This window comes from Dromiciops gliroides, chromosome 2 (assembly GCF_019393635.1).
Source record: "Dromiciops gliroides isolate mDroGli1 chromosome 2, mDroGli1.pri, whole genome shotgun sequence".
Taxonomy (NCBI): Eukaryota; Metazoa; Chordata; class Mammalia; order Microbiotheria; family Microbiotheriidae; genus Dromiciops; species Dromiciops gliroides.
Window position 1 is genome coordinate 748,431 of NC_057862.1, and position 23,756 is coordinate 772,186.

Below are 23,756 nucleotides of genomic sequence, written 5' to 3' on the forward strand. Positions count from 1 at the left end.
GAGACATAGAGAGATAAAGCGAGTGAGCACTCCCCTGGCCAGCCTCTTGTTTCTCCTCTATCCTCTCTGAGCCTGCACCATGGCCCTCTCTGTCTTAAAAGAGGATCCTGTCAGAATGCTCCAGGAACAAGGAGGCACAAATGACAGTCGATGTCCAGTCTTAAGCAAGTGGGCCCAGATTAAAAGCAAGCACGTGTATGTGTCCCCATGCATGTGTGTGCACGTGTGTGTGTGTGTGTGTGTGCATGGACACACACACAGGCACACACATCCTTGGTGTCACCATCCCGGCATACCCAAGACAGGTCTCAAATGCTAATTCAATAGGAAGGCATCTTGCTCCCCCTGTGTGACAGCTCTTCTAGTCAGGGAGCTCCTCACACATGGGCTGTCTCCTGTGCCTGGAAAATGACCAGTTGTCACATTGACTTTGTAGTTTCCTTCTGAGGTCAGTTTCAGGGTCATCTCCTCCTGATCCCCCAAACGCCATCCTCTTCAAGCCTTCCCTATCTCTGTGGAGGGCACAGTCCTCCTCCAAGTCTTCCTGTGTGGCTTCTTCTCCCTCATTCCCCAAATCCAATCCTTATTGCTTCCACTCCCATGACATTTCTTCCATCTGTCCCTTCCTCTTCACTTTAGAGGGCATCGTTCCTGTCCAGCTCTCAGCACCTCTGTCCTGGACCACTGTGACACCCTCTGAACTGGCCTCCTGTCCTCCAGTCTCTCCCCACTCCAATGCATCCTCCACTCTGCTTCCAAGTGCATGTTGTGAAAGCACAGAACACAGGGTTAGAAACCTCCCTCACTACTGCAAGCAAAGGGAATCCTTGTGGACACACATCTGACCCCGATGTTTGGCCTGATCATGTAGCCCCTGGCTAAGAAGCTTGTGTCTCTATTGCTTGGAGAATACAATACAAACGAAACCTTTCTCACTGTCTTTCCACATTCACTGTACATCGTTCCTCCCCATGCCAAACTGGTCTACTTGTGGCACCCACTGATCTATCTGCCCCCAGCCTCTCCTGCCAAGCCTCCCTTTTCACCTCCATCTCTTGAAATGACCAGCTCCTGTCCAGGTGCAGTTCAGATGCCTCCTTTCACTTTGAGGTCCCTTCTGATGCGCGTTGCTGGCCCAATCGCCAAATCTTTCGCTTGCTTTGCATCTGCCTTACATTTACTTCTCTCTGTCCCTGTTCTAGCCCCACGACAGTGTCCTGTCCACCCCACCCCCACCCTTGGTTGGATGTCAGCTCATTTCAGGAGGACTCTATTTAACTTTATTTGGTCTCTCCCTAGGGCTTGGGACACAATCTATGAACGCTTGACAGTTTGCTTGGGCGACTGTGGCAGCGCTGCCTTGAGCAGTCCTTGTTTGCATTCTTCTGTTAGAGCTTCCGAGCGGAGCAGGATCCCTCCAGTCCTAGAGGACCCAGAGTCAGAAACAAAGTGAGGTTTTCTATGTTTTCTTCCATGCCTCCTCTATGTGTCCAGTTCCCTCCAGCTTCTCTGGCAGGGCTGCAGATAGCACTATCCATCACCAGTGCTGAAGAGCAAATGCGTCATTTGAATATGATTTCCAAGGCTCAGTCATGAAAGTGCAACTGGCCAGGCTTTCTTAGGACTCCTAGGTTACTTCCAAGTAACCTGCAATTACCTGGCTCCTATTTAATCGATGCTCATTCCCAGGGGCATCTTCTTGAGGGGAAATGATTTGGTTTCCATCCAAAATCTGCATTTAGATGAAGTTGTAACTCACTTGGAGGCCTCTGCTGAAGTCAGCATGTTAGGGGGAGTGGGGGCTAGGTTCAACGCTGCTATTCAATTAAAACTCTAACTTCCTAAGAAAAGAACTAATCCAGCCTGGGTTCTTATGTCCCAACCTCTCTCAGTGACTCATCAACCCACTTATGCCCCCAGGCTAAAGGGAATTTGACTAGTGCCTTTGGGGCCACCCAATGAGAACCTACTGACAGGGATGATGTGGCTGAGAGGACACTGTGTCCCTAGGATTGGGTGGCTCATGCACCTATGAGACTCCTGCCAGATGCTGAGAGAATTCACAAAGGCAGAAAACCACAGATTCCAGAAAAGGAGGCAAACTAGATCACACAGGACCCTCTCTGTCACATGGCCTTATTGCTTAGCCCAGTGCCTGGCACACAGAGGGTGCTACATAAATGCTCATTCCTTTCCCTTCCCTTCCCTCCCTGTGGCACTGCCCAGGAAAGCAGAATAGGGTCCCTGCCCCCCACCCCCTGAGATGCTCCAGAGCCATCATCACAGGTCAGTCCTCCAAGCCAGGGCCTAAGCCTGAAGCCTCTCCCTGAGCCATAGGACCTCAGCAGGAAGATTCTCTTTGAGTTCCACCTGCCCTTAGCTGGTGGAGAGTGCTAGCAGGGTCTGGAGTCAGGAAGATCTGAATTCAAGTGCAACCTTGAACACTTCCTAGCTGTGTGACCCTGGGCAAGTCATTTCATCTGTTTGACTCAATTTCCTAATTTGTGAAATTGGGATAATTGTAGCATTGACTTTCTGTGGTTGTTGTGAGGATCAAATGAGATACATACACTTGATACCCATCTCACCAAATCAGAATATAGTACACAGAACGGTGTGTTTGTGTGAGACTGATTCTCTATAAGAATAAGGAGCTTTGTGAGGTGCTTGGTAAAGTCCTTACAGCCTCGAATCTTCCTTAATGGGGAAAGTTAACCCCACGGTGAGGCATGTGTTGGTTGGATCTCACTTTTATTTCCCAGATGTAAGCATGCCCTCCACTAGTGCAGATTGCAGCCCATCTGTTCCTCCTCACCCCGTGTGCTTCATGTTACTGTCTTTACATGTCTTTACATTGTTTCCTGCATATGCGTCATCAATGATAATGTTGAGCACACCTTGTCTGGTTCTCTCCCACTGTCCTCTTCCAAGAACAGGGCAGGCCAGCTTGGAGGAATAGCGGGGTTAGGAGGACAGGTCAGTGAGCCTGGGATAGCCGTGGGAGCTAACCTGATCTCCTGTCCCTATTACATTAGAGGTCTGTGTCTGGGCTTCTCTGTGGAGCTGTCCAAGGTAAAATACAGCTACTACATGCCAAACACTGTACTAAGCACCAGATACCCTTGTCGTCTGGACAACAAGGGCTCCTCATCCGTTTTTACCAGTGAGAATGGCTGGCCCCACACACACCCTACTGAGTTCTGAGATTCAATTTACTCAAGCTCAGACAGGGACATGACTTGCCTGTGGCCTCACAACTGGAGAGTGACAGCCCCAGCATGAGAGCCCAGGTTTCCTGGCTCTTAGTCTGGACTGCTGCCCCCTGCTGAGGCTGCTGACCTCCCAGGGGCCTTGAAACCAATCATGGCAGGTACTGGAGGTGGTCGGGTGTGAAGTCCTGGGCTGGCTGGCTGGAGACCTCTATTAGGATCATCAGGGCACGAGCCGACATTTGCCTTGGGCATGTGACAAGGAGGCAAGAACCTGCTCCAGCGCATGGCTTAGACCAGATGGGGATGCTCTGTCTGAAATGGGTCACCAGGCAGGAAGAACCCTGGGAGTGGCCTGGCTACCAGGTCTACTCCTTCTGAAAGGTGGTTGTGACTGTCCAGGGCCTGCCATCAGTGCGAAGGAAGCAGCAGGGATCTTGGCATTCCAGAATGTGGTCCCACAGAGGTGCTCTATGTGTACATGTGCACGTGTGTATAGGTGTACATGTATGTGAGTGTGCATGTGTCGGTGTATACATTGAGCAAGTGCTTGTGCATGGACGTGTGTGGATATGTGCATGTGTATATGTAGACATGGGCATGCATGCACACACATATGTGATTGTATGATCAAACTACCGTGCATAAGTGCACATATATACATGTGTATTGGTAAGTACATGTATGCATTGTGCTGCATCTGTGTGCATTTGTATGTGTGTGTGAGGTCTGGCTGGGCTCCCACTCCAGGACACCTTCCTCTTCAGCCCAGGGATGGGAAGTCTGAGATCTCTTCTCCCCCTGGCTATTGAGCTCCTGCTTGGGGGCTACAGGGCTCACTTCCTTGTGCTGCTGTGGGCTATGGGTCAGGAAAGCCAGGTTGTATCTTGGCTCTGCTCCTCAGCAGAGTGCAGTGTGACCTTGGATGAGTCCTCTATCCTCTTCAAGCTGCCTCAGTTTCCTCCTAGGATGGTTTCTCCCAGATTCAATGGGGGGAAGCCAGGCAGCTGTTCTTCTGGCTGCGTGCCCCACCCAGATGGACTTGGCCCCGTGGGCCTTGATCCTCATTCAGCAAAGTGTTGTTTGAAGGGCCTTCAACTAACTTAAGCGGACAGTTCATGGCTGTGCTTCCATCATCAATTCAAAGTTTCTTTCCTGGTACTTTCTGACTCTTCCCATTCCGCTTCTAACCTCATCGCCAGAGTTGCTCTACAGTGCCTTTGGGGCAAAATTAATGGACTTTTCTCAATTCTCATTCTCCTTGACCTCCATACACACATGCACACAAATGCATACATGCATGCACATGCACACATGCATACACATGCTCACACGTGCGCACGCGCGCGCACACACACACACACACACACACACTGTTGGTTACCCTCTCCTTCCATTCTCATCTCTCTGGGTCTTCAGGACACTTCTCCTCTCTCTCCTGGTTCTCTTCCTCTCTCCTTTGTCTCCTTTCCTGGGTCTACCTCCAGACCACACCCTCTAACCTTAGGTATCCCTCAGGGCTCTGTACTGGGCACTCTTCTTTTCTCCCTCTAGAGTACCTGGCTTGGTGATCTCATCAGCTCCCACGGAATTAATTACCCTTTCTGTGCTGTTGGTTTTTGTTCTTCATTATTGAAGAGGACCTTGGCTTCAGGGTGATGTCATAACTTGCACTGAATTGGATTTAAGTGAGGGAGAGCTGTGCAAGGTCACCAGCCTCACTCTCTCCTCCAGAGCCATTTGGGCCGAGTGGCAAGATCTATAGCAGGATGACTGGAGATGGCTCTGGATGTTTAAGGTAATTAGGGTTAAGTGACTTTCCCAGGGTGAAACAGCTAGTGTGATTTAAACTCAGGTCCTCCTGACTCCAGGGCCAGCACTGTGCTTCCTAGTTGTCTCTATTTGTGCTAATGATTCTCAAATCTACCTTTCCTACCCTAGTCTTCCTGCAACCTCCAATCACATATTTCCAACTGCCTTTCAGACATCATGAAGCAGATGTCCAGGAGACATCCTAAGCTCAATGTGTCCAAAACTGAACTCAAGATCTTTTCCCCTCCACGCCCCCTACCCCTATGATAATTGAAATATGAGAGATGTAATTTCTGGGAAATTTAATCATTTTTTAAAAATAGGCCAGCAAGTTATTAATAAAAGAAGGTCTATTGGCCATCTCTCTCAGACAAAAAACTACTAATGGTGGTGGGGGTCTCAGTTATATACCCTTCTAACTGTAGGGGGGTCCATTACATAGCAATCAAATCTAATTGGTTGACATGATTTGGAAATGTGCTATATTTTATTTTGTTTGTTCATTTTTGTGGGGCAATGAGGGTTAAGTGACTTGCCCTGGGTCATACAGCTAGTAAGTGTCAAGATTTGAACTCAGGTCTTCCTGAATCCAGGATCGGTGCTTTATCCACTGGGCCACCTAGCTGCCCCCTAACATGCTATATATTTTTTTAAAGTCTGGAGATATGTGACTCAGGTCATTCAACTCTTGGTAAGATGACATCAGAGAAAGAATCTAAATACCATCCAAGCTAATGGGGGGGCACAATAGTTCACATCTAAAATTGGTTCTTACAGGCCAAATCTCATTGGTGGAGTCCTTCAGCCCTCTACACAAAAGGATTTCTTTCTACCTAAGATTCCTTTGACTCAGATGAATCTTACTTTCAAGGAAAACTTAGACCCAGGAGTGGGGGTGTGAGAAAGATCTAAAAAGGGGAGATCACTGGGTCCCCCAAGATATCAATTATTAATAATTATTTCTCACACTGTTTTCTGCATTCATGAGGCAACTATTATGGTCTCTGCCTGTGGAGAGGCAGAGCCAAGATGGCTGAGAGGAGCCAGGAAGTTGCCTGAGCTCTCCTGAATTTTCCTCAGAAACATTAAATCAAGCCTCTACACAGATGCTGGAGCTACAGAATCTACAAAAAGACATAGACACAATCTTAGAAAGATCTGTCTCACTTGGATAAAAGGGGAGCATAGCACAGCTCAGCACAGTTCAGAGGGTGTCTGGGCAAGTCAGCATAAGGCTCTTGGCCACAGCACGGATCAGAAGCAGAGGCTCCTTGGTCCTGGCTCAGCAGGCTGGTGGTCCAGTAGCCAGTTTTGAGACCCCCAGCCCCAGCTAAGAAGGCAAAATGCCAGCTAGAGAACCACCCACAGGACAGGCATGACTAAGCCAAAGGATCCCAGGGCAGAGAGCAAGCCTAGAACAGTGAGGAATCCAAAAGCACCAGAGGCCACAGAGCAGAAAGCCAGTGATCAGGCCCCTGGCCCCCAGCATAAGAATCTTGCAACAGTGGTCCCTGTGCTCCAGGAGAAGAGCTCAACTTTAAAAGTCACAAAATAGACTAAAAATGAGTAAGAAAAAGAAACAAATCCTAACCATAGAGAGCTTCTATGGCAACAGGGAAGACCAAAAACACAAACTCAGATGAGGACAACACTGTCAAAATGCCTACATGTGAAGCCTCGAGGGGGAAGATGAATTGGTTTCAAGACCAAAAATCCTTCTTGGAAGAAGTCAAAAAGGATTTTAAAAATCAAATAATAGGGGGCAGCTATGTGGCACAGTGGATAAAGCACCAGCCCTGGATTCAGGAGGTCCTGAATTCAAATCCAGCCTCAGATACTTGACAGATACTAGCTGTGTGACCCTGGACATGGCACTTAACCCTCATTGCCCCACAAAAATGCAAACAAAAAAATAAAATAAGAGAGGTAGAAGAAAATGGAAAAAATGAGGGAAATGAGAGTTATGCAAGAAAATTATGAAAAAAGGAGTCAACAGCTTGGAAAAGGAAGCACAAAAAATAACGGAAAAAACCAATTCCTTAAAAATACAATTTGCCAAATGGGAAAAATCCACTGAAAAAATCAACTCCTTCAAGAGTAAAATTGGCCAAATGGAAAAGGAGGTGCAAAAGCTTACTGAAGAAAATAGCGTCTTAAAAACTAGAATTGGGTAGGTAGAAGTTAATGACTCCATAAGACACTAAGAACCAGTCAAACAGAATCAAAAGAATGAAAAAAAAAAGAATGTGAAATACCTCAACAGAGAGACAACTGACCTGGAAAATAGAACCAGGAAAGATAATTTAGGAATTATTGGGGGGCAGCTAGGTGGCACAGTGGATAGAGCACTGGCCCTGGAGTCAGTATCTGGCCTCAGATACTAACATTTACTAGCTGTGTGACCCTGGGAAAGTCACTTAACTCCAGTTGCCTCAAAAAAAAAAAGAATTATTGGACTGCCTGAAAGCCAAGATAAAAAAAAAAAGAATCTAGATACCACATTCCAAGAAATTATCAAGGAGAACTACCTTGATATCCTAGAACCAGAGGATAAAATATTTATTGAAAGAATCCACTTATTACCTCCTGAAAGAGATCTCAACATGAAAACTCCAAGAAATATTATAGTCAAATTCCAGAATTATTAGGTGAAGGAGAAAATACTGCAAGCATCCAGAAAGAAGCAATTTAAATATCATGGAACCACAGTCAGGATTACATGGGACCTGCCAGCTTCAATATTAAAGGGTCAGAGGTGCTTGGAATATGATATTCTGGAAGGCAAAGGAGTTTAGATTGCAACCAAGAATCAGCAAAATTGAGCATTATCTTCCAGGGGAAAAGATGAACATTTAATGAAATAGGGGACTTTTAAGTTTTCCTGATGAAAACACCAGAACTAAACAGAAAATTCAATCTTCAAATACAATGTTCAAGAGAAGTATAAAAAGGCAAACAGAAAACAAATAATGTTATTCATTAAGTTTAAACTGTTTACATCCCTACATGGAAAGATAATACATGTAATTTTTGAGAACTGTATCTCTATTTGGGCAGAAAGAAGTGTACATAGAGGATATAGTTATAAATTGCCTTTGATGTGAAGATATAAAAAAATTAAAGGGTTAAAAAAGGAGTATACTGGGAGAAGAGGAAGGGCAGGTGGAATGGGGTAAATTATGTTCTTTGTCTGTGGCAAGGCATTGGATAGAGATCTTCAGACCAGAGTGGATCCAGTAATCATGCAAGCATAAACACACACATACACACACACAGAATCCTCAACAATCCCAGGAGAGAGGCACTCATTTTTTCCATCCCCTTTTTTGCAGATGAGGACACTAAAGCTCAGAGAATTGAGGTCACATGGACAGCAGGGGACCAGGCTGGACTTCAAAGCCCACTCTCTGCCTTCAAGCCCAGAGCTCTTTTCAACCCAGAGGAGACAGATGAGTCAGTCATTCTTAACTCAAGACTACACCATCATGCCTAGAACATGAATCAGTGACCTACTGCAGAGCAAGGCAGGCAGTTTGCCATTGGGGTCATTGGCTTTCTTTCATCTTGTGGCACAGAAGGTGGCATCATCACAGTCATTGGTCATATATATCAATGGTGTCTGTAGATGCTTGGATGAGGACACCAGAAGCTTCATGAAAGGTAAGAAGGGAGGCTACAGAGCCAAGTTTGCCCCTTAGGACAAAAGGCTGTGGTTGGGGTCTAAGCCCCCAAAAGTTGTTGGCGCTGTTCAAAGGGCACCACAGAGGTGCTGTGTGTTCTCTAGTAAACAGGCCATGGTGGATGACCAAAGACCTATTGTGTCACTCCTGCTCCAGTTGGGACCATGCCAGGTACTGCTATCATAGTTGAGGCCCCACATCTTAGTGAAACCACAAGGTTTTGTCTGTTCATCTAAAAAAGGAATTCCTTCCCTCCACCAATGCTCTAGGTGCACCCAACAGGTCCTATCCTAATCCCATTGGAATAGTTCCAGTTACTGGGAGTTCACTACCTTATTAGTAAGCCACCCACAGCACTCTGGATAAACTTGGATTGTTAGAAAGTGGAACAGATCTACCTCCTTCTTGCCCGTGTGCTCCACATGTCTGCTCTTTCCTTCCAAGGCAGGCTCTTCAAGTGTTTGAAGACAAGGATGTCTCCTTAACTGTCTCACAGCTAACCACATGCCTCATCTCCCTCTCCCTCTCCCTCTCCCTCTCCCTCTCCCTCTCCCCTCCTCTCCCTCCCTCTTCCTCTTCCCCACCCCCCTGGGACCTTTCTCCATCCTAGTTATATTCTCTGGATGTACTCTCTTTTGCCAAGTCCCTTTTAACTTACAGATTCCAGAAGTGAACCCACTACAGTCTATTGAGCGTAGAACACCTGTGTCCCTCATATGTACCCTCTTTTCTCTTTGTGTATGTGCAGATTAGACCAGCTGCCTTAGAAGCCAGGGAGCAAGCCAGGAAGACAGTCAGTCAACAGCCATTTGTTAACTGCCTACTCTGTGCCAGACACTGTGCTAAGTGCTTGCTTATATGAAGCTTGTGGCCACCTGAGCTCCTTCTTCCCCAGATCATTTTCCCATCAATTGTTGGTAAGCCTAGTGCTCTCTCTGTGTGCTTTTCTGAATGCTAATGAAGAGTTCCACACTGACTTTCAATGAATCCTATTTTGTTGGTTTCATTCTGGTTTTCCTAAATGCTAGAAACTTCATTCTGTCTGATTTCATTAATTATTCATTCCAGCTTTGAAAAACCTGAGACTTTTATCATCTTTTATGCACGGCATTGATTGAAATGGGATTTTGGTTAGGGCCTAAATTGGAGCCTGGGGGCACTCAATTAGAAACTTTCCTTCAGGTGATACCATTGTCTACATCTCCTAGGTTTAAAATTGTGGGGTTAGCTTTGACTCACCCCTTTCCCCACTTACTCCCTCAACTCTCATATCTAATAAGTTACCAAGTTTTGGTGAGTCTACACCTGAAGTTTTTCTCAAAACCGTTAATCTTCCTATGAGGTGGGTGATGCTGTCACCATCTTAGTCCAAGTTCCCCCTCCTTCCCTCTTTCCTTTCCCTCTTTCCCTTCCCCTTCCTCCCCTCCCCTCCCTCTCTCCCTTCTCCTCTTTCCTTCCCCCTCTCATTTCTCAATTCACAAATGAAAAATGAATGGTCAGATAAGTCATATGATCTGTCAATAGTTAGAGCTAGAAGATAGTGCTTCTGTCCACTGCTAGTATTTGCCCAAGTATATTGGATATGGTGAGAATTTATCTTTGTGATCAATGCCACATAAATCATGTGGGCTACCTCTCCCTTCTCTACCCTAGACTATTGACACTCGAAGCTATCAAATTGAGTCTTTTCCAGTTTCCCTGTTTTTGTCTAAGGCATACTGGGTACCTCAGTTAAATTCCATTTCCAGTTGGGCAAATCTATCAGGTGCCTACAATGGACAGGGGTCTTGTTTGTCTCTTCCTAGTGGTCTTCATCAGGCTTGTTTCCTCAGTGCTGTCTTAGGCAGCTTCCTCATGCCCTTTATGACCAGGTCTCAGGGTTTCCTGACCAGCACACTCAGTGGGGTTTGAGGGGGCATATACCCTCCTTCCTAGACACCACACACTGGGGAATTACTGTTACCTCAGCCCAACCAAGGGATATCTTCCCACACTCCCAGGCCTGTTCTGAGAATGAACGCTGTGAAATTCTATTAGTAAGCACTTGCATGAGGATTATGCTCATTACTGTGCCAGGGTGCTTTTTATCATCTGATTGATTAAGCATATACACTGTTATTAAACAGAACACTGCCCGTGAGGGAGCACTTCTGCCTGGCATCCCTGGCTCAAGATAAACAAGTCCATCCCACAAGAAGCCCTGGTGGTCTTCCAGCATCCAGCCTGGGGGAAGGGAAGGAGAATTTTGAAAACATATTCCACCTGATTCCTTGATTCTTTCCTGCCTTCAGGACTGAGCAAGACTTGGCCTCAGTTACCCAGTCACTAGATGTCACAGGTCTGTCACAGGTTACACATAGACACTCCTGGTGTAGTTCCTGCTCTTTTTAACTCATAAGGAGATTCAGTTAGTCCTAACTTGTTGGCTATAGAGGTCAGATCTGTGTGCATGTACACATAAGCAGAAGAAAACCCCATAGTAATCCTCAAGAATCAGAAAAGGACAGAATCAGAAGAAATCCAGTCCAAGGACCATGGACAGCACTCGCACCAAACCCAGGTGTTTGGGGAGAACCTGAGGCTAGCCTATATCCCCAGATAGGTGAGGCCTCAGGAACAAGAGGGGTCTCCTTCCTATGCTGTTCCCTTAGAACAGTCCTCAGACTCAATCTCCCACTGGCAGCTGACTACAAGACCTTAATGCAACCCTCACAATCCTTAATCCCCCCGCCCCCAACAACAACCCTGAACAAGCCCCAAGGCACCAATGTGGAGAAAAGCCCATTCTGACAAGAAGAAGCCTAAGGATCGGCTCTAGACCTAACAGCATCTCCCTCAGCACAGAGAAGACCAAGGAGGGGAGTTGGGACATGTCCTGCCTCTCCCTGACCCCAAGTAGCCAATCAGGGGAGCACAGCCCTTTAACAAAACCAGCTCCAAAGAAGACTCAGGGGAATGAAATGTTGCCCAAGCATGTTTCAGGAATGAAGGTAGCTGCGTCCTTCCTTCCTCTCTACCCTCAGAGCACGAAACAAGCAGACGTTCTGGAGTCTGGGGAAGCTTGGTTGAGAAATGAACGTTCAATGCCAAGAGGAGGGAGGGACACTTCACAGGACTGACCTCTGGGGCCTCTTTACAAAGGCCGTGGCCTGCAGGGATTCAGGCTTACCCCGGGTAGCGGAAAGAACCTTCGTTATCAGTCGGAGATTTAATGAGGTATTTTTGGTGCCGCAACTAATCCCAAGGGAAACTGAGGGATCAGGGCAAGGAGTCAGATGGTCCTGATAGTTCAGAGGTTGTTCCGTGTCTGAGGCAGAGTGTGAGGGGAGCAGGGCCAGAGTGGGGACCAGGGTCCCTGCTGCAAGAAATGGAGTTCTGAATGGAGAAGCTGCTAAGCCCTGAGAAGCCCAGCCTGGCTGTGGCGTAAGTAACTGCTCTGAGCATCTGTTGAACTGTTCCTTGATGGCAGGGGAGGGGAGGGGGAATCTTTGGTCTCAATGCTCTCTGACCTCTGTGAGAAATGAATCTTTCTCTCCTATATTTAATAACTAATTATTGTATTAGGACCAAGGTGTCCCCCTTTTCTGGTCCTAATCCAGAAACCGACCGCAGCGGAGATCTCCCCAGGCCAAGATCTGATCAGACAGTAAAAGAAATTTTGAGTTTAGGCTAATGGAGGTATTTCTGATCATTGTGTTTGCTCAGACAGGTCCTAGGGAAATGTTGATTCTCCCAATTATCAAGACAGGTGATAGGGAAATTAATGTCTCTTTCACCAAGATCTGAGTGACCTTAGTCATATACCCCAAAATAGCCCACCTCCCATTGTGTTAACCAATCAGAATTGAGTAGGAACTCCTTGGAAATGCCTCTTCTTCGAAGAGCATATACACTGTGACCCCACCACCATTAGGACTCTTTGGTCTCAGAGAGACAGCCACCTGCTGGACTTATTAATAAAATCATTAAATTATCCAGAAACTATGTCTCTCAAACTTCTTAATCATCACACCTCCCAAGGGAAACTGAGGGATCAAGACAAACACAAACAGGCTAAGACCACATTCAGAATTGGGTGAGGAAAGTGATGGGGAAAGAAAGAACCAAAAGAACTGAGAATCTCATCAGGACTTGATATATACTGAGGACACTGAGGCTCTAGGAGAGGAAGTGACTCACACCTGTTATTCAGATGTGGGAACTGACCAATCCTGTCAGGGCCATAGTGGACAAAAGTAAGATGACCACCAGGAAGACAATGGCTCTGGGGGTTATATGTCTGAGAAAGTGAAATGGCAAAGTCACTCCAGGAAAGAACTGGCCAACCAACTCAACTAACACTGAGAGTCAGATGGTGCCGTGTCCAGGGGATCCCAGAGGAAGCTGGGAAAGAGGAGGCTGGGAGGGGTTAAGAGGGAAAAGAGGCAAAGCATCCACACTGTTCATGACAACCAGCAGCATTGACGTAGCACCTTCTATAGGCCAGGCTTTGCAGAAATGATCTCATTTGGTCCTCACAACAACTCTGGGAAATAGGTGCTATTCTTAACCCCATTTTACAGTTGAGGAAACTGAGGCAAACTGAAGTCATGACCTGCCTCCAGTCACACAGCTACTAAGTTTCTGAGGCAAGATTTGAACTCAGGTCTTCCTGAGATCTTCATTATTCATGAAGAGAGTCAGAGGTTTCTGGACATGGTGCATACTGAACATAGTAAATTCAAATGAATATTAGTCTGCCCATGTGATTTTCTTGGTGTTGGCTAGCATGAAAAATATCTGTATTCATGGTCTTCATGAGTTACCAGGGATGCAGAAAGGTTAAAGAACTCATGCAGCATGTCAGAGACAGGACTCAGAGCCAGGCTTCTTTCTACCAGGCCGTGCTGGTTACAGATAGGGGACGCCTGGGATTCTGTTGGCCGCAGGCAGGCTGACCAGCAACGACTTGGAGCAAAGGCAAAAATTACCATCGGATTGGAAGAAAAGGAAGAAGCAGCGGTGGCTCCAAGGCGTGGCCTCCTGTAACAGTTTAGTCGTGTGAAAAGGTCATGACACCCTGTGGGAAGGGGCCTCACGTGCTTAGAATTCAGGCTCATTTGGAAAGCAGAGTGGTGTAGATGGCAGAAGACAAGGAGCAGGGGAAGCTAGGTGGCACAGTGGATAGAGCACCAGCCCTGGATTCAGGAGGAGCTGAGTTCAAATTCAGCCTCAGACACTTAACACTTACTAGCTGTGTGGGGCAAATCACTTAACCCCAATTGACTCACCAAAAACAAAAAATAATAAAATAATAAGAAGAAGACAAGGAGCAGCAGTGCCTCTAACACCAGCAGAATTATCAGGATTAAAACTAGCCTGCAGAAAGGTGTGGCGAGGGTGGTAATGGGGCTAGGCAGGAGGATCCCAAGAGCCTCAGTGAGATGAAACTGTTGGGACAACAGACAGACACCAAAGGCTCAGATCAATGATGACAGAGCCCCTCCTCCAGCGGGACCCTCCAGGGTCCCTGATGCACAGTGTGAGGTGGCTGCTTCTCAAAGGTCCCAAAGGCTGGGCAGCAGTAGAGCCTCTGAGGCCATCTTATCCCACTGTGCCACCCCAAATCCGCCCCCTCCTTGTCCAAAATGAAGGGGTTTGAGAGAAACTGCCGGAGATGCTTTCTCCAACAAGGAGGGTCACATTCAGGCTGCCAGGCTCCTGTGTGTCAGGCACTGTGCTGGATGCCAGGGTTGGAGGGGCCTCCATTCACTAGTGTGACATTCAAGGTCCTTCAGGATCTGACAATGCAGCCTTTCCAGCTGCACTGCCCCTGGTTATCGCCTTTCGTGCACACCAATAAACCAGCATTCAGTCTCCTCCCTTTTATCCCTGGGGCTGGGAATGTGCCCTCTTTGTGCCAATGCCACAGAGACTCCTGAGATTTGTTCAAGGCTCAGAGCCGAAGCCACCCCCCATGGGACACTCTGTCTCATCCCTGGATGCTGCTGTTTTCTCAGACACTTTGGGAAGTTCCTGTGTCCCCTGAATCATTCCTTCTCCAGTCGGACGTCCCTTCTTCCTTCAGCCATTTCTCATGGGACATAGCTTGAAGCTCTCTCCACACTGCTTTCCTTCTTCTAGAATCTCTCTGACTTATCCATGTCCTTTTCAAACGTTGTGTCTGGGACTGATCATGGCAGAGGTGGAGGGCAGAGGGCTCAGAATTCCTATTTCTGGGCAGGCCAAGATTTCATTATCATTTGATCTGTTCTCATATACTACCATTCACTTTAATTGAGTTTACTGTCTACTAGGATCCCAATATTTTTTTTTGTTTTGTTTTGTTTTGTTTTGCGGGGCAATGAGAGTTAAGTGACTTGCCCAGGGTCACACAGCTAGTGTCAAGTGTCTGAGGTTGGATTTGAACTCAGTTCCTCCTGAATCCAGGGCTGGTGCTTTATCCACTGTGCCAACTAGCTGCCCCCCCCACTGCATCCTTTTGTGCAGTCACCCCATCCATGAAGCTTTTCTAAAACCAAGGGAACGAGCCCCTCTTTGCCACTTCTCTCAATGTGATGATACTTTGGTCACACACACAAGATGGTATTTTTTCAGCCTTTCCTTCATGATGGCCACTGCAATTACTTAAGCACCACAGAAAGTGTGCTCACACACACACTGTAGAGGCTCTTTAGCATATAACCATCCACTGCTACAAACCCTTTGGTAAGTGGGACCATTCTTTCTGTCTCTGACTTTGCCTTGGGGCATATGATCAGTAGTGGAATCACTGGGTCAAAAGGTATGTGCAGCTGAAAGGTTTTACTTGAGTTATGACAAGTGGTTTTCCAGACCAATTCATGGCCCTACCAAGAGTAGTTGATGTGAAGCTCCTCTGTTGGGGACAACTTCCATCTTTCATCATCATCGCCAGTTTACAGGGGTGGTGACTTCAAAATTGTTTTCGTTCACCAAGGCTAGTTTTTAGATGAACATGAAGGACCCATTTCTTCCAGAAGAAGCCAGGCACTTGTGCCTTTGGGCATCTCCCACCCAAACAAGATGACTGCCCCAGGACAGGAGGATCCACAGGACAGCTGCCTCCTTTCTCCATCTTGTTGATGTTGTCTGGTCTTGTGCTTATGTGCAAATAGCACCAGGCTCTGCTCATGGGCTCTCCCAGGAAGCAGCAAAGTAAAATGAGGAACATCTGGACCCTGAGAAGAGCAGCCTCCACTCTGTGGTGGGCACAGAGGCAGACAGAGGAGAGGAGTCCTCTGTATCGTTGGCCAGCACTCAGTGATGCGACTCCTCTTGCCCCACCTGCTCCTTTAGGTGACGAATGCTAAGGAAACGTTGCAGAAGAGCAAGAAGCCAGAGGCTCAGAAGGGTCCTACCCCACATAGCCCTGTATTCTGGCCAATGAGAAGGAACCCCTACCTGGGCTTTCATGTTCCAGCAGGACAGCTGCAGCTGAGCAAGTTTTGATTGCCCTGTTCTGATTTATTTAGGTTAAAAACAATCTATGATTAAAACAGATGGTTTTATTTCAATTGTAAAGTGCCTTGGGACCAGAAATTCTGGCTGAGAAAGGCAGAGCTGTGGGAAGCAATTGTGAGTGGCCGACACAAGATGAGGCACCTGAAAACAAGGGACTGCTTGTAATTACGCAGCCTTGGCTCCTTTGCCTGGTGCTCAGGAGGTCAGAGGCAGCTTTAACTGCTTCCAGTTCCTCTGCTCCCCCAACAGGAGTCTGCTTGTCCCTCCCAGGTACGTGGGGCTGGGCCCTGCCCACTTACTTATCCCAGGCCAGAACTTGGCCGAGTCCTCCCCTTCCTCCTACAGAACATTCAGAGGGTCAAGCATCTTAGAGCCGGAAAGGAGGGGAGAGAGAATGAGTCTAATTCCTCTGTTATGGGGGAACCTGAGTCACAGAGCCAGGGAAAGACTTGTCTAGAGACACAGAGGTATAAGCCTCCCTGCCTCCAGCCTCCCTTCTCTGACAAATCCTCCATGCTGCTACCAAAAAAAGATTTTCCTAAAGTACAGATCTCACCTCATCACACCCCCCCCAACTCTAGAAGCCCCTGTAACTCCCTCGGCCTTGGGGATCAAATACAAGCCCTGCTGCTGGGTGTTTCCAGTCCTTCCCAGTCTGGACCCAGGCCCCATTTACAGCCTCATTGGATGTTCCTTTTTATCCTGCCTCTTCCCCATTCTCCATGTTTCAGCCAAACAGACCTTTTTTTCATGCGGGTACAGTGGCCTTGAGGGACACTTCCCCATGGTAGCCCCAGGCACTCCAGGGAAGGGGGAAGAAGCCCTGCCTCTGGCCTCAGAAGATTCAGCAAGATGGCAGCCCAGCTTCCTGTCCAAGGAGAGGGGGCCAATTCAGCCTGGAGGCAGGGACTACCCTCCTGCCCCATCCAGGGGCCACTTCTGAGGCTGCTGGAGCAAGAAGGGGCTGAACGCATCATCTGAGCTGGGCCAGCCCCCTCAGGTCAGAAGGGAGGAAGCAGACTCCTGTGGCCAGAAGGACCAGGACAAGCCCAAGGTTCCAGGGTTAAGGGGGTCATCAGAGATGGTAGTAGAGTGTCCGCTCCCCTGAGGCCAGGCCTTCCTTCACTCCCTGCTCTCTGATGGGCAGGGAAATGCAGGCTCCTCTAGGGCAGGCTCTGTGTTTCACATTCAGCACAGGGCCTGGCACATCCTGAGTGCTCACTAGGTGTTGACTTGATGAAAGAGGAGTTGGAGCAGGGTGGCTTCTGGGTCTGTTCTAGCCTCCTCCCCCAGCCCCATCAGGGGGCCTGCCATGGCTATGCACACAGCTGGTGCTCAATGTTTCCTGAGCAAATGTGTCCATTTGTGAAGGTGAGGTCACAATAGCTAGAAGCCATTGGTGGATGTGAGGCTCTCGGCTTCCCCAGCTCAAAGACACCTGTTCAGGCCTGAAGCCAGTGCCAGAGAGGCGGGGTCACAGCTGCAGCAGCAGGAGGAAGAGGAGGAGGAGGAGGAGGAGGAGGAGGAGGAGGAGGAGGAGGAGGAGAAGGAGAAGGAGAAGAAGAAGAAGAAGAAGAAGAAGAAGAAGAAGAAGAAGAAGAAGAAGAAGAAGAAGAAGAAGAAGAAGAAGAAGCAACAATAACACCAGCAACAGAAGGAGCAACAGCAGGAGCAGCCCTCCCCCATGAAGCCATGCCTGCACAGTGCGGCAGCCAGGCAGGACCCTACTCTGCTGCCGCCCTCTCCCATACATCCCAGGGTGGGTGAGGAGCTCCTCAGGGACACATTCGTCTTCTTCCTAGCTAAAAGAGAAGCCTTTATGTGACCATTTTGGGGAGCTGGCTTTGTTTGGATAGGAGAACTTATCCCCACCACCCCATGCCAGCTCCCACCTTGCATGGGATGGACACACCCACACACATCTGTGAATCTATATTTAAACACATCCAGGTTGATGTGGGCTGAAAGATCCTGAATGATTGACCCAGGTCAGGCAGGAGGCAGCAAGGGCCAGGGTCTCCACCTCCTGGATGTATATGAGATTTAGAAATTGCCAAGCGAAAGTCCAGAGCCCGGTTCTTCAGGGCACAGTGACCACTCAGTTCCTGACCAAGGACTTAGAACCAAATAGCCCTAGATATTCTGTGCCCCTCCCTTGTCACAGTTCAAACCAGCGAGCTTCCCCCATCAGACACCCCAGGTGGGGCAGGTCTGCCCACACCTGAACTCGTCAGTCTCCATGAGCACACAACTTACAAAATAAGAATGCATGACGCTGTTCAGGTTCGCAAAGTCCTTCAGACATCTCTAGTCTGGTCCTCACCCATACTCAGGTGAGGCTGAGGGGCGGTGTTTCTGGCCTTAGGATTTCATTAACAAATGAGGAGTCCCCTGCTCCCACCTCACAGAACAACAGGGACAGAGGCAACAAGTGGGTTTAGGTGTTGATTAGGTGGGTGCCAGGAAAATGGGTAGAGCTGTAATTACTGATGGGTTCCCCACCCCCATATGTGAAAACACCTTCATTAAAAGCAGAGGAAGCCTGCTGGCTCCATTCACTTCTTTTTTTTTCCATTCACTTCTATTCCCCAAGTTCACAGTCACCCACAAATGAGCTCTAAGACAGCCTGGGAACTAGAATTCCAGACAAAATAAACTTTGGTTTGGAATATTCCTGCATTTCCCAGAAGGTGAGGCAGTGTTAAAGTATGAGCAAGGTCAGCTGCTGAGTTCAGCAGAAGGGCCCAGCACATCCTTGGAGCCTCCTGGATTGCATCTGCTTCTGGACCAGCCCTCAGCTCCCAGAAGAACTCCCTGGCCAAGCCTGGGCCCTGCCCTCCAAAAACCTCCAGGCAGGGCCATTGGGAGAGAGCCTTTCCAACGCCTGGGTGGGCCCTGGGGGATGGGTCTTTGGTGAAGAAACAGGTGAGAACACACTTTGGAGACTCATCTGGGACCCCAGGCCCTGCCCTGAACAATCAGTGAGCCTAAGAGCACATTCTCATGCCCTAGATACCAGAGGAATGGACTCCAGAATGACCTGAGCTCAGCTTGTTCCAGCCCCCAGCCCATGGAGGGGCCCTAAGTGTAGGGTCATTTATTGTATACCCGAGCTTCTCTCCACAATATTCATCAATGACACACTCAACAGAAGGCGAAATGACCTTTCCCACTTATTTTTTATTTTATTATTTTTTTTGGTGAGGCAATTGGGGTTAAGTGACTTTCCCAGGGTCACCCAGCTAGTAAGTGTCAAGTGTCTCAGGTCAAATTTGAACTCCGGTCCTCCTGAATCCAGGGCCAGTGCTCTATCCACTGCGCCACCTAGCTGCCCCTTCCCACTTATTTTCAGGGCTCCACTTGGACGAGAGGGCAAAATGCAGGAGTAAGTCCTTTTCATTTACCCTTTTTGGCTTTCCTCGAACTCCCAAGAACTTCCTAGACCACTGTCTCTCAAGCATCTCACATCAGATGAGAAAGAACACCAGGACCTCTCGTCCAGACAAATGCTTCCTCCCACTTGACATGTTCCCCCAGCACAGCCGTAAGCACTGCCAAGGCATCCCCTCCATGGCCACACTCTAAGGAGTCCCTGATACCTTCCAAGACACCAGCCATGCAGGTCATCACGATCAACTTTATGAATTCCTGATACCTGGTGGGAAATGCCAAAGACATTGTGAGCATTTCTGTTCGCAGACAGGATCACCTACCTTGGCAGGAAGATTCGCCCATTGTTCCCATAATGCTCCGGAAGTGTCACATTGAAAATGCAAGGCTTCTTCAGGATAGAGGCTCCCCTCCCCAGGAGTTTTCTGGAAGACTATGCAGCTCATTGCTCTGAAGCTCGAATGCTTGATGACCAAGGCTTCCAGCGCTATGTTAGGAGAGACCTACAAAAAGGGATGGGGAAGTGGGTCTGGGATCTTCCTCTATGCAATGTCCCTGTGTGAGTGCTCTAGGGGGTATAGTGCATGGGCCCAATGAACTTGTACTCACGCTGTCTGTCATGGGTGGTGTGTATGTAGAAAGAAGCCAATGTGTCAGAGAAGGAGCTTCAAGCCCCGGGCTCCTCACTCAGAGCTCAAAGCTTGGGGCTTGGGGCTTAGGGGAACCCAGTTTTCAGAGCCCAAAGACTCTCCCTGTGCTATGTTTAGGCTGTGTGCTCCCCTGGGCTCCTGGGAACATCTTTGGCCCCAAAGAGTTACACCCAACAAATGAATGGTCCCACACCCAGGCTGGCCCTTGCTCTGGCCTCTTCTACTTTCTAGGGCCCCCTCATTGTGACTGCTGGCTCTTGGCTCATTCATTTCTATAGTGCCTGCTCCTCTCCACCTGAATGGGCTCCCTGGGTTGTGGCTGGGTAGGGAGTCAGAAATACATACTGTGCACAGGATATCTGGCCCTAGGCACTTACCAGAGCTTTCTGAAAATACTGTGCCTTTTGGAAACCCAAGCTGTGTCGAGGCGTGTCTCCTCTTTACCCAAGTTTAAAGGAAATCATGTTTCCAACGAGCCAATTTACTGCTGCTAATTACCATCTGGCTGCCATCCAGAGGGAGCAGATGAGGCTGGCATCATGTGAGAGACTGGGAGACAGGCCCCAGTTCTGTATTTACCAGCCAAACTTAGCCATGCATCAGCTTCCCCTACAGTGAAGCATGGGTGAGCCTTCCAGGGCTCCAAGGGCACCAGCACTAGCACCCACACTCAGAAATGCAAGGAACCAGACAATAAGGCCATCTCACCTCTCCTCCCAAGCTCTACTGGCCTCCCCCTATGCCTGAACCTCCACCCTCAGCAGAAGGACTGTGCTTCATTTACACTTGGATATTTCTCTAAATAGCCAGCCCTCCCAGTTCACTTACTTCTGACTGCACATGGGCAATACCCACGGCTCCATCTGACTAAAATGTAGGTGTGACTATACTTTCTTCCCCCATTTGATCCATGCCAGTGACTCCTTATCACCTCCAAGATCAAATACAAAATTCTCTGCTTGGTGTTCAAAACTTTCCCAAGCTGGCCTCTTCCTGCCTTTCCAGGCTTCTCACATGTCGTGCCCCTTGGGCCTCCTGGCTCTTCCTCACGCAGGGCACTCCATCTCCTCACTTGGGATTCATTCCCTGTCCTGGCTGTCTCCCATGCCTGGAACCCTCACCCTTTATATCCAAGTTTCTTAGACTGTGGGTCACGATCCCATATGAAGGTGTGCAACTGAATGTGGGGGTTGCAAACCATCTGACAACAGTAAAAGCTTATGGATACCTATTTTATATGCCTATGTACCCAGGGTCATGGAAAAACTTTTCAGAACAAAAGAGGTTGCAAGTGGAAAAAGTTAAAGAAGCCCTGCTCTATACCTCCTGGCTTCCCAGGCTTTCTGCAAGTCTCACCTGCAAGGAGCCTTACCCAGGGCTCTGTAATGTTAACGTATCCTCCTGAGGCTACCCCTGATTTCTTTTGTTTGCATGTTGTCTCTCTCTGTGAGTGGCTATGAGTTCCGTGAGACTGACGTTTACCTTTCTTTATGTCTCAAGCCCTTAGTCTAGGGCCTGGCACCTCATAGATGCTTCATAAAAGCTTGGTAACTAACTGGTTGTACGCTCAGCCCCTCACAGGCACAGTCAGATTCTAACTCTCAGGATTCTGGGATCACAGAGCTGAGGTTGAGGGAAACTGGGGTTATTTGTACAGCCCCTCATTTGACAGAGGAAAAAACTGAGGTCAGGTGAGGGGAAGCGGCTTTCTCTGGGCCACTCAGGGAGTGTGCAGAAGAGCCAAGTCCTCTGCCCCAGGTCTGGGGCTGTCTCTCTCTTACATGTAACTTCTCCCCATCATCCATTCATAACTGGGAGATGTCCAGGGTCCTGAATCTGTTATTCTTTCCTGTGTAATCAGCATCTCTTCCACTGCCCTCCTCCCACACCTTTTCTTGAACTTTGCAGTGCCCTCCAATTCTCTTGCCCCTTCCTCTTCATCCCTCAAGTCCTTCAAATGTATCTGGGCACACTTTCCTCCCTTAACAGGCTTGATGTTAGTGTGTATCCAGTTCAAGTCTATAGAGCCCTCTGCCCTTGAACCTCTTGCCCTTCTCCTACTGTCATTCACATTATACTGAAACCCAAATCTCTGTCACTACCAACATCCCTCTTTTCTACTCCTACTTATGAGCTGTTGAACACCTCTGGGGGATAACACACACCTAATCTCAACTGGATACTCACTACTGCACAGTAATCCTTTCAAGCCTCCCTGATGGACTCTGTGTCATCATTCCCGAAGGGGATATTCTCAGCATTCTTCTACAGGGGATAAGCATTTATTAAGTTCCTACGATGTGCTAGACTCTGTGTGAAGCTATTTACAAATGTTACCTCATCTGATCCTCCAAACACCACTTGTGAGGTGCTATCAATATCCCCACTTTAGAGCTAAGGAAACTGAGGCAGACATAAGTGAAATGATTTGCCCAGTATCACAAGCTGGTTGATGTCTGAGACTTGAGCTGAACTCAGGTCCTCCTGATACCAGACCCAGCATTCTATTCTTTGTGCCACCTAGCTGTCTCTTTATGCAGGCAGTCTCCTCCCTCAATCCATGTTCTCTCTTCCATTGATCAGTGGAGACTGTCATGCTCAACTTCACTAAGTAAATGAAGCCAAACTGATTTGAAATTCTCTTTATCCATTACTTCACATCACAATACTTCCAGGCTCAGAAGATGAGGCAGCTCTTCTCCCTTTGTGAGGTCAACCCCTGCTACTTTTGTCCTCAATCTCCTTCCCTTCCTCAGAACACAAGAATGACAAAGACTCAAGAGTTGGGAAGGACCTCAATTCCTCTGGTACAAAGTTTTCTTTTACAGCAAACCCACCAAGTGGGATGTCCTTTACAGCAACCCCATCAGTAATCCAACCTTTGCTTCAAGACCTCCAGCGGAGGAATGCCCCCTCCCACTGAAGACAATTCATTTCATCTTGGACAACCTTAAATTCCCAGAAGCTGCTCCTGTCTCTGGACTAAACTCGCCTCCTTGGAACACTCACCCACTACTTCAAGTCCTGCCCTCTGAAGCCAAGAAGGACAAGTCCAGCCCTTCAAAGAGCGGAAGAGAATTATCAGCTTCCCTCTCCCAAATATCTCCAGGTCCTTCCACCGGTCTTCATCTTGGCCCTTCTCTGTATGCACTTTAGATTACTGGTCTCCTTCATAAAGTGAAGCAAAATGAACAAATCCTTCCAGAATGGAAGACAGTCCCACAAGTGGGACTTGACTAGGGCTTAGTACAATGGGACTATCGCTCTCCCATGCCTGGATGCTCTTTAGAAAGCTCACTCTCTTAATGGAAGCCAAGCTGATATCATTGATACAGATGGACCTAGAATTCCACTGAACCCTGCAGTCTTGTTCAGAGGATTGTCTGTCTTCTAGTCATGCCTCCTCCATCATTTTGAACCCGGGAGAAAGAATTAACACTCTGTTAAATGATTATATTTGGCCTAAGTTCCTTTTGGATCTAGCTTGATCCCAAGTACAACAGGTTCCCCTGGTCCTACCTAATCAAGTATAA

At 48.1% G+C, this 23,756-nt stretch overlaps 1 protein-coding gene across 1 annotated transcript in view; it reads right to left on the reverse strand.

The window, feature by feature from the left end:
- ADGRA1 (adhesion G protein-coupled receptor A1) overlaps positions 1-23,756 on the reverse strand; it is a 299,237-nt gene that overhangs the window by 110,101 nt on the left and 165,380 nt on the right. Inside the window, exon 12 of the mRNA XM_043988669.1 lies at positions 19,897-20,076. Within this exon, the coding sequence (XP_043844604.1) occupies positions 19,897-20,076 (180 nt within the window). The remainder of the gene's footprint in view (positions 1-19,896; positions 20,077-23,756) is intronic.